The 19,822-nt window shown below is 42.6% G+C and overlaps 1 protein-coding gene across 1 annotated transcript; it reads right to left on the bottom strand.

Annotated features, from left to right (window-relative positions):
• Nucleotides 1–2,406: 2,406 nt before the first annotated feature.
• On the bottom strand, nucleotides 2,407–18,326 carry LOC139444612 (uncharacterized). Its single transcript, XM_071225521.1, has 12 exons — nucleotides 18,216–18,326; nucleotides 16,588–16,800; nucleotides 15,519–15,671; nucleotides 14,848–15,018; nucleotides 14,114–14,264; nucleotides 13,062–13,343; nucleotides 11,836–12,837; nucleotides 10,624–11,307; nucleotides 9,297–9,483; nucleotides 6,781–6,986; nucleotides 4,558–4,688; nucleotides 2,407–2,622 (listed from the first exon to the last, which is right to left on the bottom strand). Exons 1-12 carry the CDS (start codon nucleotides 18,324–18,326, stop codon nucleotides 2,407–2,409), a joined length of 3,507 nt encoding a protein of 1,168 aa, XP_071081622.1.
• Nucleotides 18,327–19,822: the final 1,496 nt, after the last annotated feature.

Here is a 19,822-nt window from a genome sequence, read left to right on the forward strand (position 1 = left end):
TACGGGTCTTCTTTGTTATTTGAAATACTCGCGTCAAGGTGGTTCCTTATACCCTCACAATAGCATTGGTCGGCAAGATTGGTGAATTGACAGTTCGAAAGAACATTTTGAAGCTTACACGTCAGTCAGTTTATCATCGCTAAAGATATGAACAAGAAAAGGGTGGCCATATTTGTCAGCATGGTTGGTGCAGCTACGTATGGACCGTTGAAAAGTTTGGCCTGCTGATAAAACCTGGGATGAGCAAATACAAACTTTGCAAGGACGCCTATCGCGGAAACCTTTGATGATAGGGGGAAGATTCAGGTTTCACAGGCGTGATCAACAGGAAGGGGAAACTGGCTCCTGAGGAAGGGATGTTTCACCCAAAGAAGACCCATTGCCTCTTGTACCAGATGTAACTTGCATTGGATTTAAAGCGACTGAGCCAGATGCTGAAATTGATCAGCGGCAATTAGTATCAGAAGTGACTGCACCGTCACTGAACATGAGACAAGTTATGGCATTCATTGAACGATGATATTCCATCAGAGAACGGAGGCAACCGTGGAAACTCGGACTTTGACATACAGTAAACTACGGTTATAACGAACTCAAAGGGACCGCCAATTTTAGTTCGTTATAACCGTGGTTCGTTATAAGCATATATACAACATATATACATCAAATGGACGGGACTAAAAAAAAAGTTCGTTATGTCGGTCAGTTCGTTATAAGCGTGTTCGTTATAACCGTAGTTTACTGTATGCTTATTTTGACAATGTGATCAGGTTACCATAGTTACAGATGTTATGACTTGACATAACACCTCTAACGTGGAGGATGAGGTTTTTAGTATTTCAGAACAGGGACTTCATGTGTTTGTTTTGTTTCGTGTTATTTCAGGTAATTAGAATAGAGACAACAAAACATTAATGTCCAGCAGAAAGTGATAACGACCCGGGGTAGAATATAGGTCTTCAGGAACCCATGCTTGCTGTAAATGGCGACTATCCTTGTCGTAAGAGGCCACTAACAGGATCTTGTGGTCAGGCTCGCTGACTTGGTTCATGCATGTCATCGTATCCCAATTGCGTGGATCGATGCTCATGATGTCAGTCACTTGATTGTGTGGCCCAGACTCGATTATTTACAGACCGCCATCATATAGCAGGGATATTGCTGAGTGCGGTGTTAAACAAGAAACAAACAAACAAAGTGATAACGAAATGAAGTGGACCATAATCACACTCCGAGACAATCTGCTGCAAGCCATTATACAACTGGCGGTGCTACAGTTTGGGTTAAATAGTTTATTATTGCTCAAGCCCGGCTGCTTTTCATTTGAAATGCATTTTAACATATTAGGGGTACTTCTTAACGAGGGTGGGGGAAGTGTAGTCTATTATTACTGCATGGTTTTGGGTACTGTAGAAACATGTGGTATTGTTTACATTACAGCATTGCCCGCTTTCTGTGCGCAAACTACGTCATACGTGACGTCAGTAGTGTATGGGGATTACGCCATCGCCCATACACATCTTCGTTGTCGTTTGCTATTTGTTATAGGTTGTTTTCTGGATTATTTCGTCGGTTTGCAAACATCAGCTGGTACATTTGTATTGCAGATGCCATCCAGTTTATCCTATCGGGTTGCGCCTGTTCTTGAAAGTGTAGCTTATATCAATGACAACATGACACACACATATATATATATATATATAATTTGTATGATTTATTTCGTTGCATTATGTGCCATGTTGTTTTATATACCATGTTATACATTATTGTACTACATACACAAGGACACTAGTAAACATTCCAAACCAAGCCCGTGTTGTGATACTGCTCAAACCCGTCACAGTAATTAGTACCTATAATTCTACCTGTAGCTAGTGCAGGAATACCCTGCTAGTGCCAGGAATACTCTAGTGTCATGGTGTTAAACGTAAAAAGGTGATGGAGTATACAATTATAAAAATCGATATATTGAATGTCTTTTAAAACATTAAAATATTAAATCTGTACCCACAGCGTATTTCAAAATGAAATCTTAAATATATATTATGATTAAACAATTGTGTATATCATTGTCATATCCTTCATACCTCTTATATTAACAACATGGCCACAATTATCTCTCAGTTACACATATTTCACACAATAAAAATAAAATTTATCATATCTTGACCTAAGCTCAGTTCTCTGACACATATATGTTCGATGATACAATTACTTAAAATTATTTTAAATGTTATTTTAAGCCAAAAGATATTTCAAATCATAAAAAAATATCCAATAAATTCAATATGATTACAGTTTACCAGCATCCTGGTTTAATGTTTCAAACAGACCTAAAAATAAAAATCACAACCTTACAATTCCCACTTGTCAACAAATGGAACCATTTGCAATGAAAACTCGTGGCTAGTTTGTAGCCCCGCCCATTTGGTTGTTGCGCGACCTGTAGCCGTGCGGCAGCGTGTAGACGGAGAAGGTGAAGGCTGGGGTGAAGGACAGTGCCGAGATACTGCGGTCCACGTGGGGGCGCTTAAGCTTCCGTTTGTGCCGAAAACTCCCTTTAACGAAGTTGCTGGCGAAGAAGTTGCTCAGTTGCTGTATGGGGGGAGACTTCTTTTGTTTCTGAGGAAACATCAGAAAATAAGCTTCTTAGGATTATGGGATATTTCGAGACAATTTGATACCATGTAAATATTGTTGAGACAGATGTTTGTTTGTTTGTTGTTTAACGCCGCACTGGACAATATTCTATCTAGATGACGGCGGTCTGTAAATAATCGAGTCTAGTCCAGACAATCCAGTGATTGATATCATGAGCATGAATCCTCGCAATTGGGATACGATGACATCTCAATTGTTGCCATACCTCTATGACGTCATGCAATACAACAAAACTGACTATTACCTTCGTATGTGGTACGCGAAATATATATAAAATACATATTATCCCAATTATTTGGAACGTTTCTTTCGACCCACGCATGACCTTTGACCTTCACAATTTCGACATCTCCACGGCAGCCATCTTGGAATGTTATTTTCATCAATTGCTCGGACAAATTGATGTACAGTCATTGTGTCAGTTGACTTAAAAACATATGTTTCCGGTGTATTGCTGGTCGGTATGAGCCCTTCACTACGACCAGGACTATCCCGAATCACCTCGGATCGGAAACTTTCGAAATTCTTAACCCATTCCTGGCATTCTTCATATTTTTCAACCCGATTAGACACGAAAGTTTCCATTATTGGCGGAATCATCACGAAACGTACGAATTACAATATTCGTGTACGGATCACGCACGAATTGTAAGAATCACCTACGACTAAGTTACGAATATGCCGATTGTCGTTCTTACTTAATTATTACACGATTCGTAGTTGACTCGGGACATTCGTGGCTGTTTCGGGATGTTTTCGGTTGAGGACAAGAAATTTTTGGGAGCCACGAATTGTTAAGAATAGCCAAGAATGCAAAAGAATCGATTACGATACACGAAATTGCAATTCGGGGACCCATGCATCCACGAAAGTTTTAGACAAACAAAAACTTTCTCGCCGATTCGACCAACTCCTGCGAAGTGTACGAATGTTTGGGAATCAAATAAGATTCATTTAAGAACTTCAAGAAATGATTGAGATTAATCTACGAACATGAAAAAAATCCTATTCGGGATATTCGTGGTTGTAGTGAAATGGGGGCATAAGAGACGACAAATGGATCGGTGTGGATTGTCGGGTCGGTACTGGATCATTTACAGACCGCCGTTATACTGCTGACAGCGGCGTTAAACAACAAACAATCAGACCCAGGGTTACCAAGTCACCTCAGTGCTGCGACTGTCGTGGGGTAGATGGGAAGACTTTGTGACGCGATCTCGGGACTGATGCAACCATGTTGCCATTCATATATTTAGACAAAAGTCTGAGGAACGGTGTTTCAATTGGTGTCGGAGGAAGATCCAGAGTAACGCAGGTCGTCATTTAGTGAAATCCATAAGCATAAGTGATGTGACCGACCATACACAGTGCGACTCTGAACTCAAGGAATTAACTAACTCTACTCGCATAGCGGCGCCTTTTGAAGGCTGGGGCTCGGGGGGAAATTCCGGGTCTTAAGAGGCGACAAAATGGATCGTGTGGTCAGACTCGGTGACTTGGTTAATTGCATGTCATCGGATCTCAGCTGCTTGGGTCAAATGTTCATGGTATCAATTGTCTGGTCCAGACTCCGCCGTCATAGAGTGCGACACACACAATCAGACTACTGGGCAACCAGGAAAATCCAAAGATGAAACTGGTTGGCCCCTGACACAACGCCTGTTGATAGCTTTTCCTCCACGGACACATAGGTAAGAGTGGTCAGGTAGCCTAGTGGTTAGAGCGTTCGCTCGTCACGCAGATACCCGGGTTAGATTCCCGACGTGAGTACAATGTGTGAAGCCCATTTCTGATGTCCCCCGCCGTGATATTGCTGGAATATTGCTAAAAGCGTCGTAGAACTATACCCTCTCTCTCTCACTCACATAACCAAGCCAATAGATTCAGCACACTTACTGTTCTCTGGGTGGTAGATTTTTTGTCTGGGAGTGTGGAGAGAAGGTCCTTCAGGGTAAAGGGTGGGTCCCCCTCTGTGTCGCTCTCCCTAGCTGTCACGTACTCGCTCCGCACGCCGTGACCCGATGACCCTGAAACTGCACCCACGTAAATCATCAGGTACACACTGGTCCCCCTTCGGAGGAATGACTATTCTCAGGGCATCCTCGACCAGCCAGTGTATTATTTTTCCATCAAAGTACGTGTGTAATCGGATTAAGTAAATTGGGTTTAACGCCGCTTTGAACAGTATTCCAGTTATACCACAGCGTGTCAGCTTTAAAGGGGGGAAAAAACGAAGTGAAGCAGGTCTTAGATGTTTACCATTTTGGTGAAACCAACGAATTGGATTAAATTGTAATGCACTACAAACAGCCATTTAGGTACACACGTTCGTGCACGTCGCAATATGAGTAAATAATTCACCTCGCCCTACAAGATCTATGTCGAGCTCGTTAAATCAGATATTTTACCTGATCCGATACTTCTCCTTGTGAAGATCCGAGGTCGTGTTAAGAGTTAAAAATGCATTTCAAAACCCTCAGAAGATGCATACAAAATAAAGGTCATAAATGATGACTACTTTACCGATCATCGAAGCTTATCAGGAAGGTAGCCGCCATTTTGGACCTTCAACTTGTATGAATTGTCTGAGGTTTTTGGACTGCATGTTAACCTAGCATCAGGTTAATGATTTGGGCGGCGAGGCTTCCAAGTTCTCGGTTGGAGTGAATCATTCAGACAAGAACATCTGATTTTTGTATCTCAAAAACGAATTTAAAACGAACAGTACGAGCCGGCCATTATATCGTTATGGAAACATCCTGTCGTTTCTGAGCGCCATGATGTCTACAATTAAATGGTAGTTCATTGTAAGAAATATCAGCGTCATCCTAGGGCATGACAGGAATGTTTCGATTTCCGTATCCCCCGTTCCTCGTTTAATATCACTTTGGTTTTTTTCTGCATGTCACAACCGGGGATACGGAGAGGAAAGTTTGCTAATGTACTTTGTAGCATTTACAGCGCACTTATCAGATTGGCTTCAAATTATAAAATATTTTTAAAATATACACATCAGTCTCTTACTTAATGACTACGTATAACATGTGATAGTTTTGTGAGCTATGGATCGTCCATAGAACGAGAGGTCTGCCATTCTTGAGGATTCCAGGTTGAAAATATAAACCGGTACGGGTTTTGGAAAAAGAAATGGCGGTGTCACGAAGACATCAGCGATTTTCGTTTTCAACCTGGAATCAATATTCAGAGTTGCAGACATTTCTAACGGGACGGGGCCCAGTCGTCTAAGGCGCTGCAATTCGCTGTGCAGTTGCGTCCCTTGGGCATGCCAGAAACCTATAATTGTGGGTTCGAATCCCGGTTTGCTCCGATTATGTTTCCAAAGTATTTTCTAATCGTCTAAGACCTGCATCACTTCGGGGTTTCCTCCCACATTAAGCTGCCACGCCGTGATATAACTGGGATACTGTTAAAGTGAGTGAGTGTATGCTTTACATCACATCAGCAATATTTCAGCCATATCGTGACGAGTATAAAAGCGGCATTAAAACCCAACTCACTCACTCACTCACAGATGACCCAGGCGTCTGAGGCGATGCCATTTGCCGTGCAGAGTTGTGTCCCTTGGGCACCCTAGAAACATATGATCGTGGTTCGGTCGATTCTTACTGACAAGTGCTCGTGGGTTTCACCGAAGTGGTAAACGTCTTAGACCTGCAGCACTTCAGGCTTTCCTCCCACATTAAGCTGACACGCCCTGATATGACTGGAATACTGTTAAAAGCGGCGTTAAACACACTCACTCTAACGGGACAATGTGTACTCCCCAGTAGGGACAATAGAAACAGTGATACAGTCGTGCCTCGTTTATACGGACACTTGCGTCATTTCACAATTCGTCCGTATAAACGAATTTCCGTATAACTGCATTTCAGTGTTTTGTGTATGAAAATGACCGTCCGGTTCCGGAAACTGAATTTCCGGATATACGGGTAAATTTATATAGTAATTATTTCGTTTTGAATGAAAATCGTTCGGGGACCGAGGTTTCCGGATATCTGAAGTCCGTATAAGCGGGGCATGACTGTATTAAACTATGAACAAATGAAGGGAATGGGGTTACTGTAGCTAGAATACTACAATGAACGCTCTTACACATACGTCTATTTGCATGCTTCTTTTCAGTAGAACCCTGCTTCTGACCACGGACGACCGTAGAGAACTTCTCCTCACGCGAAGCTTTGGTATGCCTGGGGATGGCCGACTTGTGCTTGCTGCTTGCCCTGGTGACCCGGGGAAGGGAGACCGGACTCTGTGGGGGTGAGGATATGACGCACCTCTCGGCTGACAGCTTCAGGTCCGCGGTACTGGAAACGATCGAAAAATGTAAAGAGACATGTGTTTGATGCTGTTGCATGTGGCAGGAACCCCATGGTGATTCCGGCGCAGAATGGGTCACTAATAGCTTCTTTTTGTTTTGTTTGTAAGAGTCCATTTATAGAGAACGGGTGTTTTGGAACCGAGTTTGGCTGATTAGGAGTCATGACCCGGCCGTTATTTTGCGTGCACCGGTTGCCAACGTGTTATTGCAGTAATATATTGCTGATTGTGGCGTTAAACAACATTCACTCACACTTTCATTCTCTTGGATATCATGGGTACAAAGTGTGAAACCCATTTCTGGTGTTTTCCCGCCGTGATATTGCAGGAATAGTGCTATAAAAAGCGGCGTAAAATCATACTCACTCTTGTGTATGACAGGGTTGCGGAGATTTAATTCCTAGTAGTTTTACATGATTTTAGTCCATCTCATTCATCAGGCCCTTGTTAAACAACTACTGTTTGCTTGTTTGTTTGTTATTGAACACCGCACTCCACAACTATATAACCGCGGCCTGTAAATAATCGAGTCTGGATCAGACAATCCGGTGATCGATATTGTGAACAACCACCCGATCAATCAAGTTGCCCATCCTGACCACCCAATCCACGCTGTTGCCTCTTACGACCAGCGTCGGTTGATGGGGAGCTATTCTAACCCGAAAACTCCATGAGGGTGATAGTCGCAGTGATAAGATCGCTTTGTCTCACATAACATTCTTATCGCTAATACTGTCCCTTTTATCAATTGTGTTCACACAGAACTGCTCTAGTCTTTGCTTTATGGATGTTTTTTTCCGAACGGGGACCTGGAAGAGTGTTATCTTCATGTTGTTACATATAATAGTACATATGACTCAGTCGACCCACTTTACAGATCAAAGTCTTGTCGTAAGCGCACACCTTGGGAGTCGGGTACTGTAATGCATTGTTACGCTATCAACCAGGGGTTCACTTTCGAGGACTCGATTATTTACAGATCACCCGGATAATGCGGACTGCAACCGTATGAGTGTGAGTTGGGTTTAACACAATTTCATTAAAACCAGTTCTTAGTTCTCGCTACCGCTAAACAAAGATCTGAGGACATCCCATTACGGGACATGTCAGACCGACCTTGCGCGAACTTTGACCCACCAATGGAATGACCAACCAGAAGACAGCTTTCTCGTGCTTTACGGCACTAATTGCAAATTGGCGACTACGCTTCGAAACATATTTTGACAAATTCTCGATTTCAAATTTGAAACCTGAACAAATGAACATTGTGGAATGGCTAATAGATAGTCCAGATGGATTCAGTCTAGTATGGATTCAGTCGTTAAACCCGTAACTGTCGTTCGGAATACCCCGTGTTAAATATTTCGAGGTTGCATGATTAGAAATCACATTCTGACTGTCACTTTCATGATCTGGTAAGCGACGCTCTGAATTGGATGAAAGGTCGTTCTGACGTGACCCCTAATGGGATGTCCTCAGATCTTTGTTTAGCGGTAGCGAGAACTAAGGTATCAGTTTAATGAGATTGGGTTTAGCACCGCTTTCAACAGTATTTCACGGCGTGTCAGCTTTATGAGGGAGGAAAGCCCGAAGTGATGCAGGTTTCTGACATTTATCAAGTGCACTTAATCAAGGAACACCCCTTATCTGATCACCTTCTACAGCAAGAGTGTGATGAAACCCAATCTCATTAAAATCAGATCTTAGTTCTCGCTGCCGCTAAACAAAGATCTGAGGACATCCGATTACGGCTCACGTCAAACGACCTTTCGAGAACTTTGGCCGACCACTGAAATGACTAACAAGATGTCGACATCAGCCAATTGGAAAGCAGCTTTCTCGAGCTTTACGACACTCGTTTCAGCCTGGCGACTTCCATTTCAGACTACGCTTGAAAAATATGTTCTCGATAAAATATGTTTAAAACTGAACAAACGAACATTCCGGAATGTCTAATATATGGTTGAGATTATATGGCAGTGCTTCCCACGTATTGAGCAATGCTTCTTCCGTTCAAATGTTTCTCCCATGGAAGCGAGAGATAGACGATGATTTTGACGGAATCAGTCGTACGGGCCGTAACTGTCGTTCGGAATACCCCGTATTAACGTTTACGAGGATGCATGATTAGAAAACACATTTGGACTGTCACTTTCATGATCTGGTAAGCGACGCTTTGATTGGTCGGATGAAAGGTCGTTCTGACGTGACCCGTAATGGGATGTCCTCAGATCTCTGTTTAGCGACAGCGAGAACTAAGATCTGATTTTAATGAGATTGGATGAAACCGGAAGTACCTGATCTGCTCTAAAATGCCCCTCTTTCTCCAGCCAAGCCGATGCTGAATCTTGTTGAGACAGGAAGTGTTGCTAGGGATACGTGAGATGTCCGAGCTGCGCGCCAACCGTTCCCTCTGGGTTTTCAGGAGGGGGAGTCGAGCGCCTGCACGCGGCGGAGCCTGCATCCTATCGATCGTACTCATCTCTGGAAAAAAGCAGCGTGTTAGTCACCTCGGGCCTACAATGTATGTTTTTCACATATGAGAACGAGGATGTTGCCAAATCAAAGAAACCATATTTCAACTACTGAGCAATTTTAATTATTTTATTATATTTAAATTAAATAGGTGAAATGTCTGGTTGGGGTAGCCCAGTGGGTAAAGCGTTGCACCAAAATGTCCGGGTTCTGCTCCCTACTCCTATTGGGTACGATATGCGAAGTCTCATCGTGGTGTCCGTGTCGTGTTACAGCTGCAATAGATTTAGCATCGGTGTGAAAACACACTCATTCTTTTGTGGGAATCTAAATTTATCTTACTCGGCTTAGTTTTTTTAACTACTTTCAATTTTCACAGGGAATATCAGGAACAACGGCATCGGGTTATCACCACGCTATCAACCATGTAAATCGCCCCGAGTCTGACCACCGGTCCAACCAAGTGCCTTCAGCAAAGGTTGCGGGGAACCAAATGTATCATCCGGAATCGGGTGAAATGCAACTAATGGGACTATAACAGGTGCAAATGAGCCATTTGTAGACTTACATGAATAGAGATAAATACAGTAAAGGTAAATTCAAATCATCCCCTATATATCCAGGGCTCGCATTTAACCCCTGGACCTATTCCCGTGATTCTTGCGATCTCAACGTACCTGAACATTTTACCGACCAATGAAACTTCGACATAAGGGTCGGGGAATAAGCTCCTCACAGCGATAGCCCTTTCGCGGAGCTCTCTATACTATAGGTTACCGAGAGTGTAACGAAGGTGTCTGCCGCTGGGAAGGAGCTTGGTCGGGAAAAGGGTAAGGGAGGTAACTCGTATTATATAGGAACCAAGGCAATTGCCAGTTTTTAAGGACATCCTTTCTATCAAAGAGATTTTTTGAGGGTTTTCTTTTTCGTGTCACACGGTTATTCAATGTTGAATTTCTCGCAAAATTCTATCATAATCAATGAGACTGGCAAACCCAACATTGAGGCTGGTGTATAACTCGCATTCTGATTGGAACGTTAGACCTTGTAGCGTAGCCAATCAAATTGGCAAACAGAAATCAAGGGCGGAATGCAAGCCCTGGAGATATAGAGGATGAATTCAAATGTGTTCCAATGTAATTCTCAAACCTTGTTCAAAAGTCGGTCCCCTGAGACTCAGGGACAGTAGACTCTTCTGTGTGCGATGGTAGTTTTTGGACGGGATGGAAGCTACCCTACTGCGTGCCCTATCCTGCTTGATGATCGGCACTTGACATCTGTATTCCAATTCTGGACTGCTAGGCTCCTTGGTGGGAGACGGACACAGGTCGTCTATGTTCACAAAGGTCACAGGTGAGGGGGTGATGAAACTGTCCTTGGAACGAGGTTCGGGTCCACAGGATCCACTGGACCGAGAGGTCAGGCTGCTCTTGCTGGAATCCGTACACGCTTCCGTACTGTCCGGAAGTTGGGTCGCCTCGGCTGAGGTCCAGTCGGACCGGTCAACAACAGGGTGAAGCCGAAGCTGGGCGCTTGCGTCCAATGCCTCCTGAGGATTGGTGTCATCTGTGGACTGCTGCATGTTATTTCTCCCTCGGCACTTAGCCCCGTCCCGCCTGTCGTGCTTTCCTATCTTTAACTCTCTACCATTGATCTCTTCCTCTGACACTGCTGTGCTCTCGTTTGACGTGCTTGTAGATGTCTTACCGTCGTAGGTGTGTACCTTGACGGCAACTCTTTTACGTTTCTTTGGCTTCCGTCTCTTCCATCTGTTGTAACGCTTGTCCACAATAGGCGCATAGCAGAAATATTTACCCAAAGGCTGCGGGAGTTCTGAAACATAAGACAGTTTTGAAATTCATTTTCACATTGTTACCTCGATACAGACGAAACAGATTTTAACGGCATTTTATATGCATATAGGTCTCGAACCGCGGACTATTCTATATATGTTTGATGTTTCTTCAGATCTACTTTTTGTGTTTTTTTAACGGTTAATATATCAAAATACAAATTTCGAGACATTTCTAACGGGACGGGGGGCCCAGTTGACTGAGGCGCCGCAATTGGGCATGCCAGAAACCTATTATTGTGGGTTCGAATCCCGGTTCGCCCCGATTATGTTTCAAGGTTTGTCAGCACCATACACGTGCTCGTGGGTTTCACCGAAGTGGTAAACGTCTAAGACCTGCATCACTTGGAGCTTTCCTCCCACATTAAGCTGACACGCCGTGATATGACTGGAATACTGTTAAAAGCGGCGTTAACCCCAACTCACTCACTCACTCACTCACAAATCGCCTTGATGTAGCTGTAATAGCACGGAGTAAAACATCGACTCATTCAATTGTTTGTACATACCAGGATATGGGTGTTCCGTGTGTTTGCTGTTCATTTCTTGACGCATTTTGAGGAGAAACTCGGAATGAGGATTTTGCAACATATTATCAGGATCCTCGTCCTCCGCCTCCCCATCATCCTCCTCGTCTTCTTCCTCCTCATCTTCAATGTCCAGCTGTTGCTCCTGCTGATGATCTGATACCCCCAACACCCGGCTGTCATCCAGGCTTGCACCAACTCCTGTCGACTCACCACCAGAGTTGTCGTGCACCACAGGAACACTATGCTGCCAATGGTGATGCGGAAGGAACCCGTCTTCGTCGTTATTATGCTGGGGGTACTGAAAGTTGATAGGACTGACGGACTCTTTCCGTTGTCCTTGTGACGACTTCTTTCCTCTTCCCTGTAAAGTCGAGTATCTATCTACAGCTGACGTGTTGCAGTCGATCTGGTTGAATGTCCCTTGCTTTGTGGACCCTCCATAATTGTCACTACCATGTGATTCATAGCATTCGTTAGCAGACACATCATTGAAGTCACTTGGGATTGCTCTTTGATAGCCCTCACTGACAACAGAGCACCAGGAAGGCGTTTTGCTGGCCAAACTGAAGCATCTTTGATCCTGGTCCTCGGGATAATCCTCAAGCTCCTCCTCCTGACCACACTCATCTTCCTCGCCCAAGCTGTTCTGGGCGGGTGTTAATGTGTTCATCCCATCGGTTTCCTCATCATAGTTCCTCCCATCAACATTAGTCTCATGGTGCAGCTCATAGTAGGCATCCACTGGGGTGTTACAGTGTATATTCATCGGGATCCCAAAGGCTGATGAATTTCCTCTGGCATGTCCTTCTCTTGAGTATACAGACAACCTGGAAATCTTGTCACTTTGGGATGTCACAGATGTGCTCTCACGGGCTCTGTTCTCAGAAAGCTGACTGTTCACTCGTGCGATCTCGTTCTTTATATCAGCACTGTGGCCCCACAGGTCCCCATACGTCATGAAGTTCACTCCCAATTGTGTATCTGTTGACATGCAGGAAGTAAAATAAATAAATCAATCAATCAATCAATCAATCAATCAATCAATCAATCAATAAATCAATAAATCAATAAATAAATCAATAAATAAATCAATAAATCAATCTCTGGCTATTGGACATATATATTTTTTAAAGTGAAGAAAAAAATAAGAAGTTGTCTAATTATAACGGGTTACGGATTCATAAATTGTTTTCATTTCCCTTTACCGGATTTACATGCCCTGCAAGGAGTGATTTGTTCCTTCTTCTTCATCTTAGAATGACACGGCCCCTTTCCATGGCAGCCACGGAAACCCCCCAGGTCCTCCCTGGTCAGCTGACCGTTGATGATTGAGATGGACCGACTGTTGTCCCCTCGCCATGGCCCGGAGATGGTGTCGGGTGTCTGTGTCATGGGGCGGGTGTCTGGTCTCTTCACCTGGATCTCCGGCTCGGGACTGAGATACTGGTTGCTCCAGTACCGCGGGAACAACGCCCAGGAAATCTCGACTGGTGGAAGAGAAGACAATGGTCTCTCTATCCATTGTAGGATAAAATTGTTGTAAGCATACAATGAAGTCAACTGAACCTGAAAGGGAGCCACTCAGCATATTCCCGACAGAATGTCAGCATTGACTATGGCATGAATTTTGTAGCTTTTAAGTTCATGGGGCTATGTTTTACTCGTAATAAAAATACTATCTAGGAATGTATAGAAACATGGATGACCTTTGAAGGGAAGTAATGTACCATGACAAATACATCAAACTGTTCATGACGAAAAAAGCTCATATCAAATGGCATCTTGTCTTTGCTTATCTTGCAAGTTTTTGAATAGATCAAGCACAACAAAAAACTGTTAATAATTAACGAATATTCCTCTATCTCCAAACAGCAGGATATCAGTTTCAAACTGAGTTATGAACAATCAAAATAAGGGGGGATTTACGATGCATCCTTGCCTAACACCACTGAAATAGTTGCAATAATTCAAAATATTCTACTTTGATCATTTCTGAAGCTTAAGTTTGGAATAAGTATTTTTCATAACAGCAAATATTTGCCCATCAACTGCATATGAATGTAGAACAAACCAAAGAAGATCTTTATTAACAAAATCGATAGCTTTGGGGAGGTCGACAAACATACAGTTAAAACGTTTGTGAAAACACATCTGAAACTATAACTTTCTAAAAGAGGCACTCGGGGCTCTATTGGTGTGCTGGTGTTGTGGAATAAAAAGGTCCTTATCATACCTTGTCCTTTGTCCTTAATGTTACCTTTGGAGTAGCTCGGAGGCTTCTTTGTCCTTCGGAGTCGGGATGAGACGAGTATTGACTTCAGCCACTGGTGGTTGTCGTGTGCCGACATCCGGTGCTCGCAGCGGAAACAGTCAAAAGACGTGTTCACTACTCTCCCAGGCTTGTAATCCTGTATAAAAGTTCCACATATTAGATTTCAACACTGACCATGAGACCAGTGAGTGAGTGAGTGAGTGAGTTGGATTTAACGCCACTTTTATCAGTATTCCAATCATATCACGGCGTGTCAGCTTAATGTGGGAGGAAACCCCGAAGTGATGCAGGTCTCAGACGTTTATCACTTCGGTGAAACCCACGAGTATGGGTATGGTGCTGACAAACCTAGAAACATAATCGGGGCGAACCGGGATTCGAACCCACAATCATAGGTTTCTGGTGTGCCTAAGGGACGCAACTCTGCACAGCTAATCGCGGCGCCTTAGACCACTTGGCCACCCGTGGTCCCTCCATGAGATTGAAACTGTCACCTATATACTGTATGTTTCCATTCAATTTTGAAACAATAATGCAAAGAAAATATTTAAATGTCTTGATTTGCATACGGAAGGTGAAGCAAATACAAATAGTTGCATATTAGGCAAGGATTTCTTCAAAGTTTGGCATCAAGGACTGAAAACCGACGGAAGTACATACGTGTGTACTAATAGCCATGCTGTATATTCGTTGCCCAGCAAGGAAATCAACAATCGTACCTTGCCATTAGCACGGAGAGGTTCGGTGGGGAAGGGCAGGTGAAGTCCACCCACATTCAGCGTCTTTGAGGGCAGGAGTGTGAGATTGTAGGGCCGGGACATGTTCCTATTGCGACTCTGCTGCACGGCGGACCTTGTCTCTGAGGCCAGGTGCACATCGGGAAGACGGACCTGGTACAGAAGGCGGCATGAAGGCGGGTGTAGGACGTAACACAAAACTGGCTGGCCGGAACAGTGACATTTTTTCCACAGTTACCCTTGTAGCAACCAATTAAAGTAAGCTACACTGATTACAATTACCAGACAGACGAGATACAAGACTACACATCCGCATATTTACTGAATGCGGCCAGGCAACTATTTTGAATTACGAAGCAGCACGAAAAATATAACCAGTCCAAAATGAAATAATTAATACGTAATTTAATAGCCAGATGAAATATTAGCTGGAATTTCTATTTTTAATTGTTATACCAATTAAAGTTATTTTCATTCCTTGTCGGTCATTTAGCCATGTAGGGATTCCAACCCGTCGTCCGTGACAACCAACATAGTCTTAATCTCCACCTCTCCCATTTCGCTTTGTCATTTGTTCATGACATCCCCTCAATATCAGAGCTTTGAAACTAATGTTCACGTAACGATAAGTATGTAACACCACAGTAACTCACATCACGATAGTCGACGACGTTGCTGTCGCTGGCGGCGGGGTTCCTGCCGGTGACGCTGAGGGAGCGCATACTGTCATCCCCCTCCCACTCACTTTCTGCGCTCGACCCCCAGTCATAGCACTCGGAATTATCACGGTACATTGTCATCGGGATCTGAAGTGTTTTCAATCACACCATCACCAATATATAGTATTCAGTCGTTTCAGTAGTTGGTCACAGAAGAGCACGAGGGCCCATGAGACATCGCCACTCTATCGAATTCACCGAGCTGATCCAATCTTAACTCCACATTTTCTAATGTTCAAAATATGCATTCAAAAAGTGTTGAAGTTTGAAAGGCTCTTATGAAATATATGTTGGTATGTATGCCTGAGTTTGAAAAGTTCCAATGGTGGTATAATTGTTAATAAAAGCATGCATTCACACATGTCATAACACTGAACACATGGTAATGACATATAAATTGTGCGACCTATCCGTTAATCACTTGCAGCGTGATTCTTAGATAAAACACCCTTTTATCACAAAGGCTATCCAACGCGTTATTTTCTATTAAAGTTCGGGCCATTGTGGGCCGTCGCACCGCCCCTATTCAGGATCATTGGATGGAGTAATCTCCCTTTGAATGTGTAGACGTTTTCCCTTGTAACTGCCCAGAAGATCTTGTATACCAACAGTGAGTCTGCCAACCCCGTGTTGGTACGCGGGGGTCTGTTAAGAGGGTGTTCGGGCCTCGCTAGTGTGGTACGGGGGACACAAATGAAATTGTAATTGGTGCTCAGATTCGGCATTTAAAAAGAAGAAGTAATTGATGATGTACGTTAAAGTTTCCTTTATAATATCATATTTTAAAAAAAATAAGTAGTTAATTTCAAATCGCACCCTTTCCTCATTGCTTTTGAGATTTGTGTTAAGTTGTACTTATGGTTCAGGGGTGAGACTCAGATTGAAAAATTAGATGGTATTCGGGATTCACGGGAGGGTGGGGTTGGCACCCTTCATAGTTGGAAAGAATTGCCTGTTGAAGTAGAATTGATTAATATCAATATTGGCTAAAGCTGCGACTTACCTCCTCTGGCCGTGCTGTTAGCATTGGGGTCCTGGGGGTAGCTTGCGGGTTGAGGCCCCTAGGGTGCGGGCGCGACTTTCTCTGGAGGATGCATGTCCCTTGAAGGTTGCTGGGAGGGGACAAGGGGTTTTCCCGAACCCAAGGGTCACGTAGGCTCGGCTTTTGACATAGGCTCGGCTTTCGACATAGGCTCGGCTTTCGACACGTGAACCCCTTTCCGAAAAGGTTTAGATGTGAATTGCTTAACACATTTTTTTTAATATACGTCGCTTTTAGCTAGTCACTTTAAGTAGTAGTAGTAGTAGTAGTAGTAGTAGTAGTAGTGATCTTTATTCATGAAGAATGAAGGCCTCCGGCCCATGTTCATACAGGTCAGCATATAATATACATAACAATATATATTAGCAGTCAACATGCATCTTTATGAAGCAATTTGCATGATAAATATACATAATATTTAATCAAAGTAGTAGTAGTAGTAGTAGTAGTAGTAGTAGTAGTAGTAGTAGTAGTAGTAGTAGTAGTTGTAGTAGTAGTAGTCAGACTCGATGACTTGGTTGATGCATGTCATCGTATCCCAATTGCGGAGGTCGATGTTCATGATATCAGTCACTGGATTGTCTGGTCCAGACTCGATTATGTACAGACCGCCGTCACATAGCTGGAATATTGCTGAGTGCGGCGTCAAACAGCAAACAACCAAAAATATTTTCTTGCTAAATGTTCACATGTGTCCCCTACGAAAACAGCATTTGCTAAAGCTAAACAGAGAACAGGAATTATTGCATAAATAGTTATTGTTAGTGTCAGCTTGAAGGAGACTACGTGGCTCAGGCCAACTGCCATTTCCAGACTCGATTATTTACAGACCGCCGCCATATAGCTGGAATATTAAACAACAAACAAACAAAACGTATCAGAAATGAAGTTGATGCATGCACAAACGCCAGGACTGGTAACAAACGTCATGACGCATGGCGATATACCACCGGAAAGTCAAACATGACTTGGTGTTAATGAATTTGCAATGATTGCACATGAGCCGAATGAAGAATTATATGTGTAAATGATGTATTGTTAAAACTAAATCTTATCCTGAAATAAAAAGCGTTTCATGGAAATAGGCCCAGTTACTGGCAATTAATTATTTAGTTGAGTTGACAACGATATTCTGGCAATTTATTTTTACCTTTTACATCCCTCTATTTCTATTTCTTGGTATCTGTTTTGTTTCAGCTTTGGATAAACATTACAAAAATAATGACAGCAGCTATGTCATGGATTCAGAATAAATGGGAATTCACGTCTTCGATGTATTTCATTTTCGACTTCAGGAGTATAAGTAAAGAAAGCTTATTCCTAATGTACAATAAATTACGGTTATAACGAACTCAAAGGGACTAATAATTTTAGTTCGTTATAAGCAGATATACAGCATAACTACAGCATATAGTCGGTACTAAAAAGTTAGTTCGTTATATCCGTTAGTTCGTTATAAGTGTGTTCGTTATAACCGTAGTTTACTGTATACTGAAATTTAACCACCAAGGTTAATAATTTCATGCAGCCCAGTTCACTTCACAGAATAATTTCAATTTTAAATCCTTTTTTCCCCCATTACTTTGTACCTTAGATACCCTGGTCCTGACGTACAGTGGGTTCTGGTAGCTGCGCCCCACACTCCGGGGGGAGGGGGCCTCCTCCATCACGAAGACTGGAGTGGGGCACACTGCCCTCATGATCTCGGTGTATGACTGTCAGTCAGTGGGGGCACATTGTCCAGGCCCTGCGAGTTTTCCTGGTAGGCAAAGTCATAACCTGCTTCACCCATGTTGGGTAAAGGCTTTGGGGGGCTGATTGTGACGTCACTCGACATTGTGACGTATTTCCCTTATGTAATGATGTCAGAGGTGATTGTGGACATCAATGTAATCAGGTGCCGTTGTACTAAGCGATCTTACCACTAAAGTGATCGTAATTCCCATACCTTACACAGACTTCCGACAGTCGTAGAGCTAAGATTGTTTTGTACAACGGCACCGTGTTCGTGATTTCTCATTCGTCACCACTCGCCACGTTCCGAAATCTGCAATAGGCTTTTCCCGGAATAACACGAGTTCGTCACGAATGCGTGTTTTCTTTGTGAAATTACGTTGTTTGAAGAAGTTAAAAGAAGAAGAAGAAAATAGAGAAGATAACACTTTATTGCCCTGAAGGAAATTTGTGCTACATCTGCACAAGATTTTATAAAATTATTAAACATATAAATAATATTATTCAAAATTATAATATTTTTTTCAATGAATTATAAAAACATATATGTACATTTCAAGTTTCAAGTTCAAGTTGTATTTTTTTCCCAATGCCGAGATAATAATAGAATTATTAAATGATATTATAAAAATTGCTCCAGTCCAGAGAATATCGGCTCGACAGCAAATGAATGTTGAAAAACCTGCCTGTATTGTTGTACATCAACCTCACACTACATATCTGCCCTATTTTTATCGATAATCTTTTTAAGTCCTATAGATAATAGAATACCCGATTGATCAGACTATATATGTTATTAACAAACTTAAATTATATATGTGTATAAGTACATCAACCAAACGAAATTGAGATTTTAACTAGTTTTCTTCAGCGGGGGTATTTCCAAGACCATCTACCAAAGCACTGTCAGTGATTTTCTATTAAAGATGCTCAACTATAAAGTACATATTTTGTATGTTTGTTGTTTTAACGCCGCATTCAGCGCTATTTATATGACGGCGGCCTGTAAATAATCGAGTCTGTACCAGACTACCAGGCAATGATCGATATTGCGAGCAACGATCCACACACGCCACAACCAAGTCACCGAGCCTGACCACTCGATCTATTTTGACGCCTCTTACATCCAGCAGACGTTGCCCGGAATTCCACTGGGACATAATCTTTCTCATGGTAGGAGCTAGGCTTTTTCTTCAGAAGGTATTGTTTTAGTATTTGTGTTTTATCACATTAATCACCTCCGAATAATTATATTTGTTTTTTACTTAGGGAGTCGGCGACTTCGACAAACAAATCAGGGCGTCGACTCATGCTAGTATAGATCTAGGAGTCCATGGATAAAATTAGGGAAATATACAAATATTTCGTTTTTTTTGGTATTATTTGCAAATATTTTCCCCAGAATATGTATCAGTTGAACATCTGGTTTATATTGCATTAGATTATACGTAATGGTATAAAT

The sequence above is a fragment of the Haliotis cracherodii genome, unplaced genomic scaffold (assembly GCF_022045235.1).
Source record: "Haliotis cracherodii isolate W230 unplaced genomic scaffold, xgHalCrac1.p SCAF_6, whole genome shotgun sequence".
In the NCBI taxonomy this organism is placed as follows: domain Eukaryota; kingdom Metazoa; phylum Mollusca; class Gastropoda; order Lepetellida; family Haliotidae; genus Haliotis; species Haliotis cracherodii.

What these genes read in the sequence shown, in the direction of transcription:
- LOC139444612 (XM_071225521.1), bottom strand. Translation starts at nt 18,326, where the DNA reads ATGAGGGCAGTGTGCCCCACTCCAGTCTTCGTGATGGAGGAGGCCCCC. An exon ending in TTGCAGGGCATGTAAATCCG is followed by an intron (nt 12,838 to 13,061) that starts GTAAAGGGAAAT and finishes GCATGTCAACAG; the next exon opens with ATACACAATTGGGAGTGAAC. An exon ending in AAAGAAGCATGCAAATAGAC is followed by an intron (nt 4,689 to 6,780) that starts GTATGTGTAAGA and finishes GTGCAGTTTCAG; the next exon opens with GGTCATCGGGTCACGGCGTG.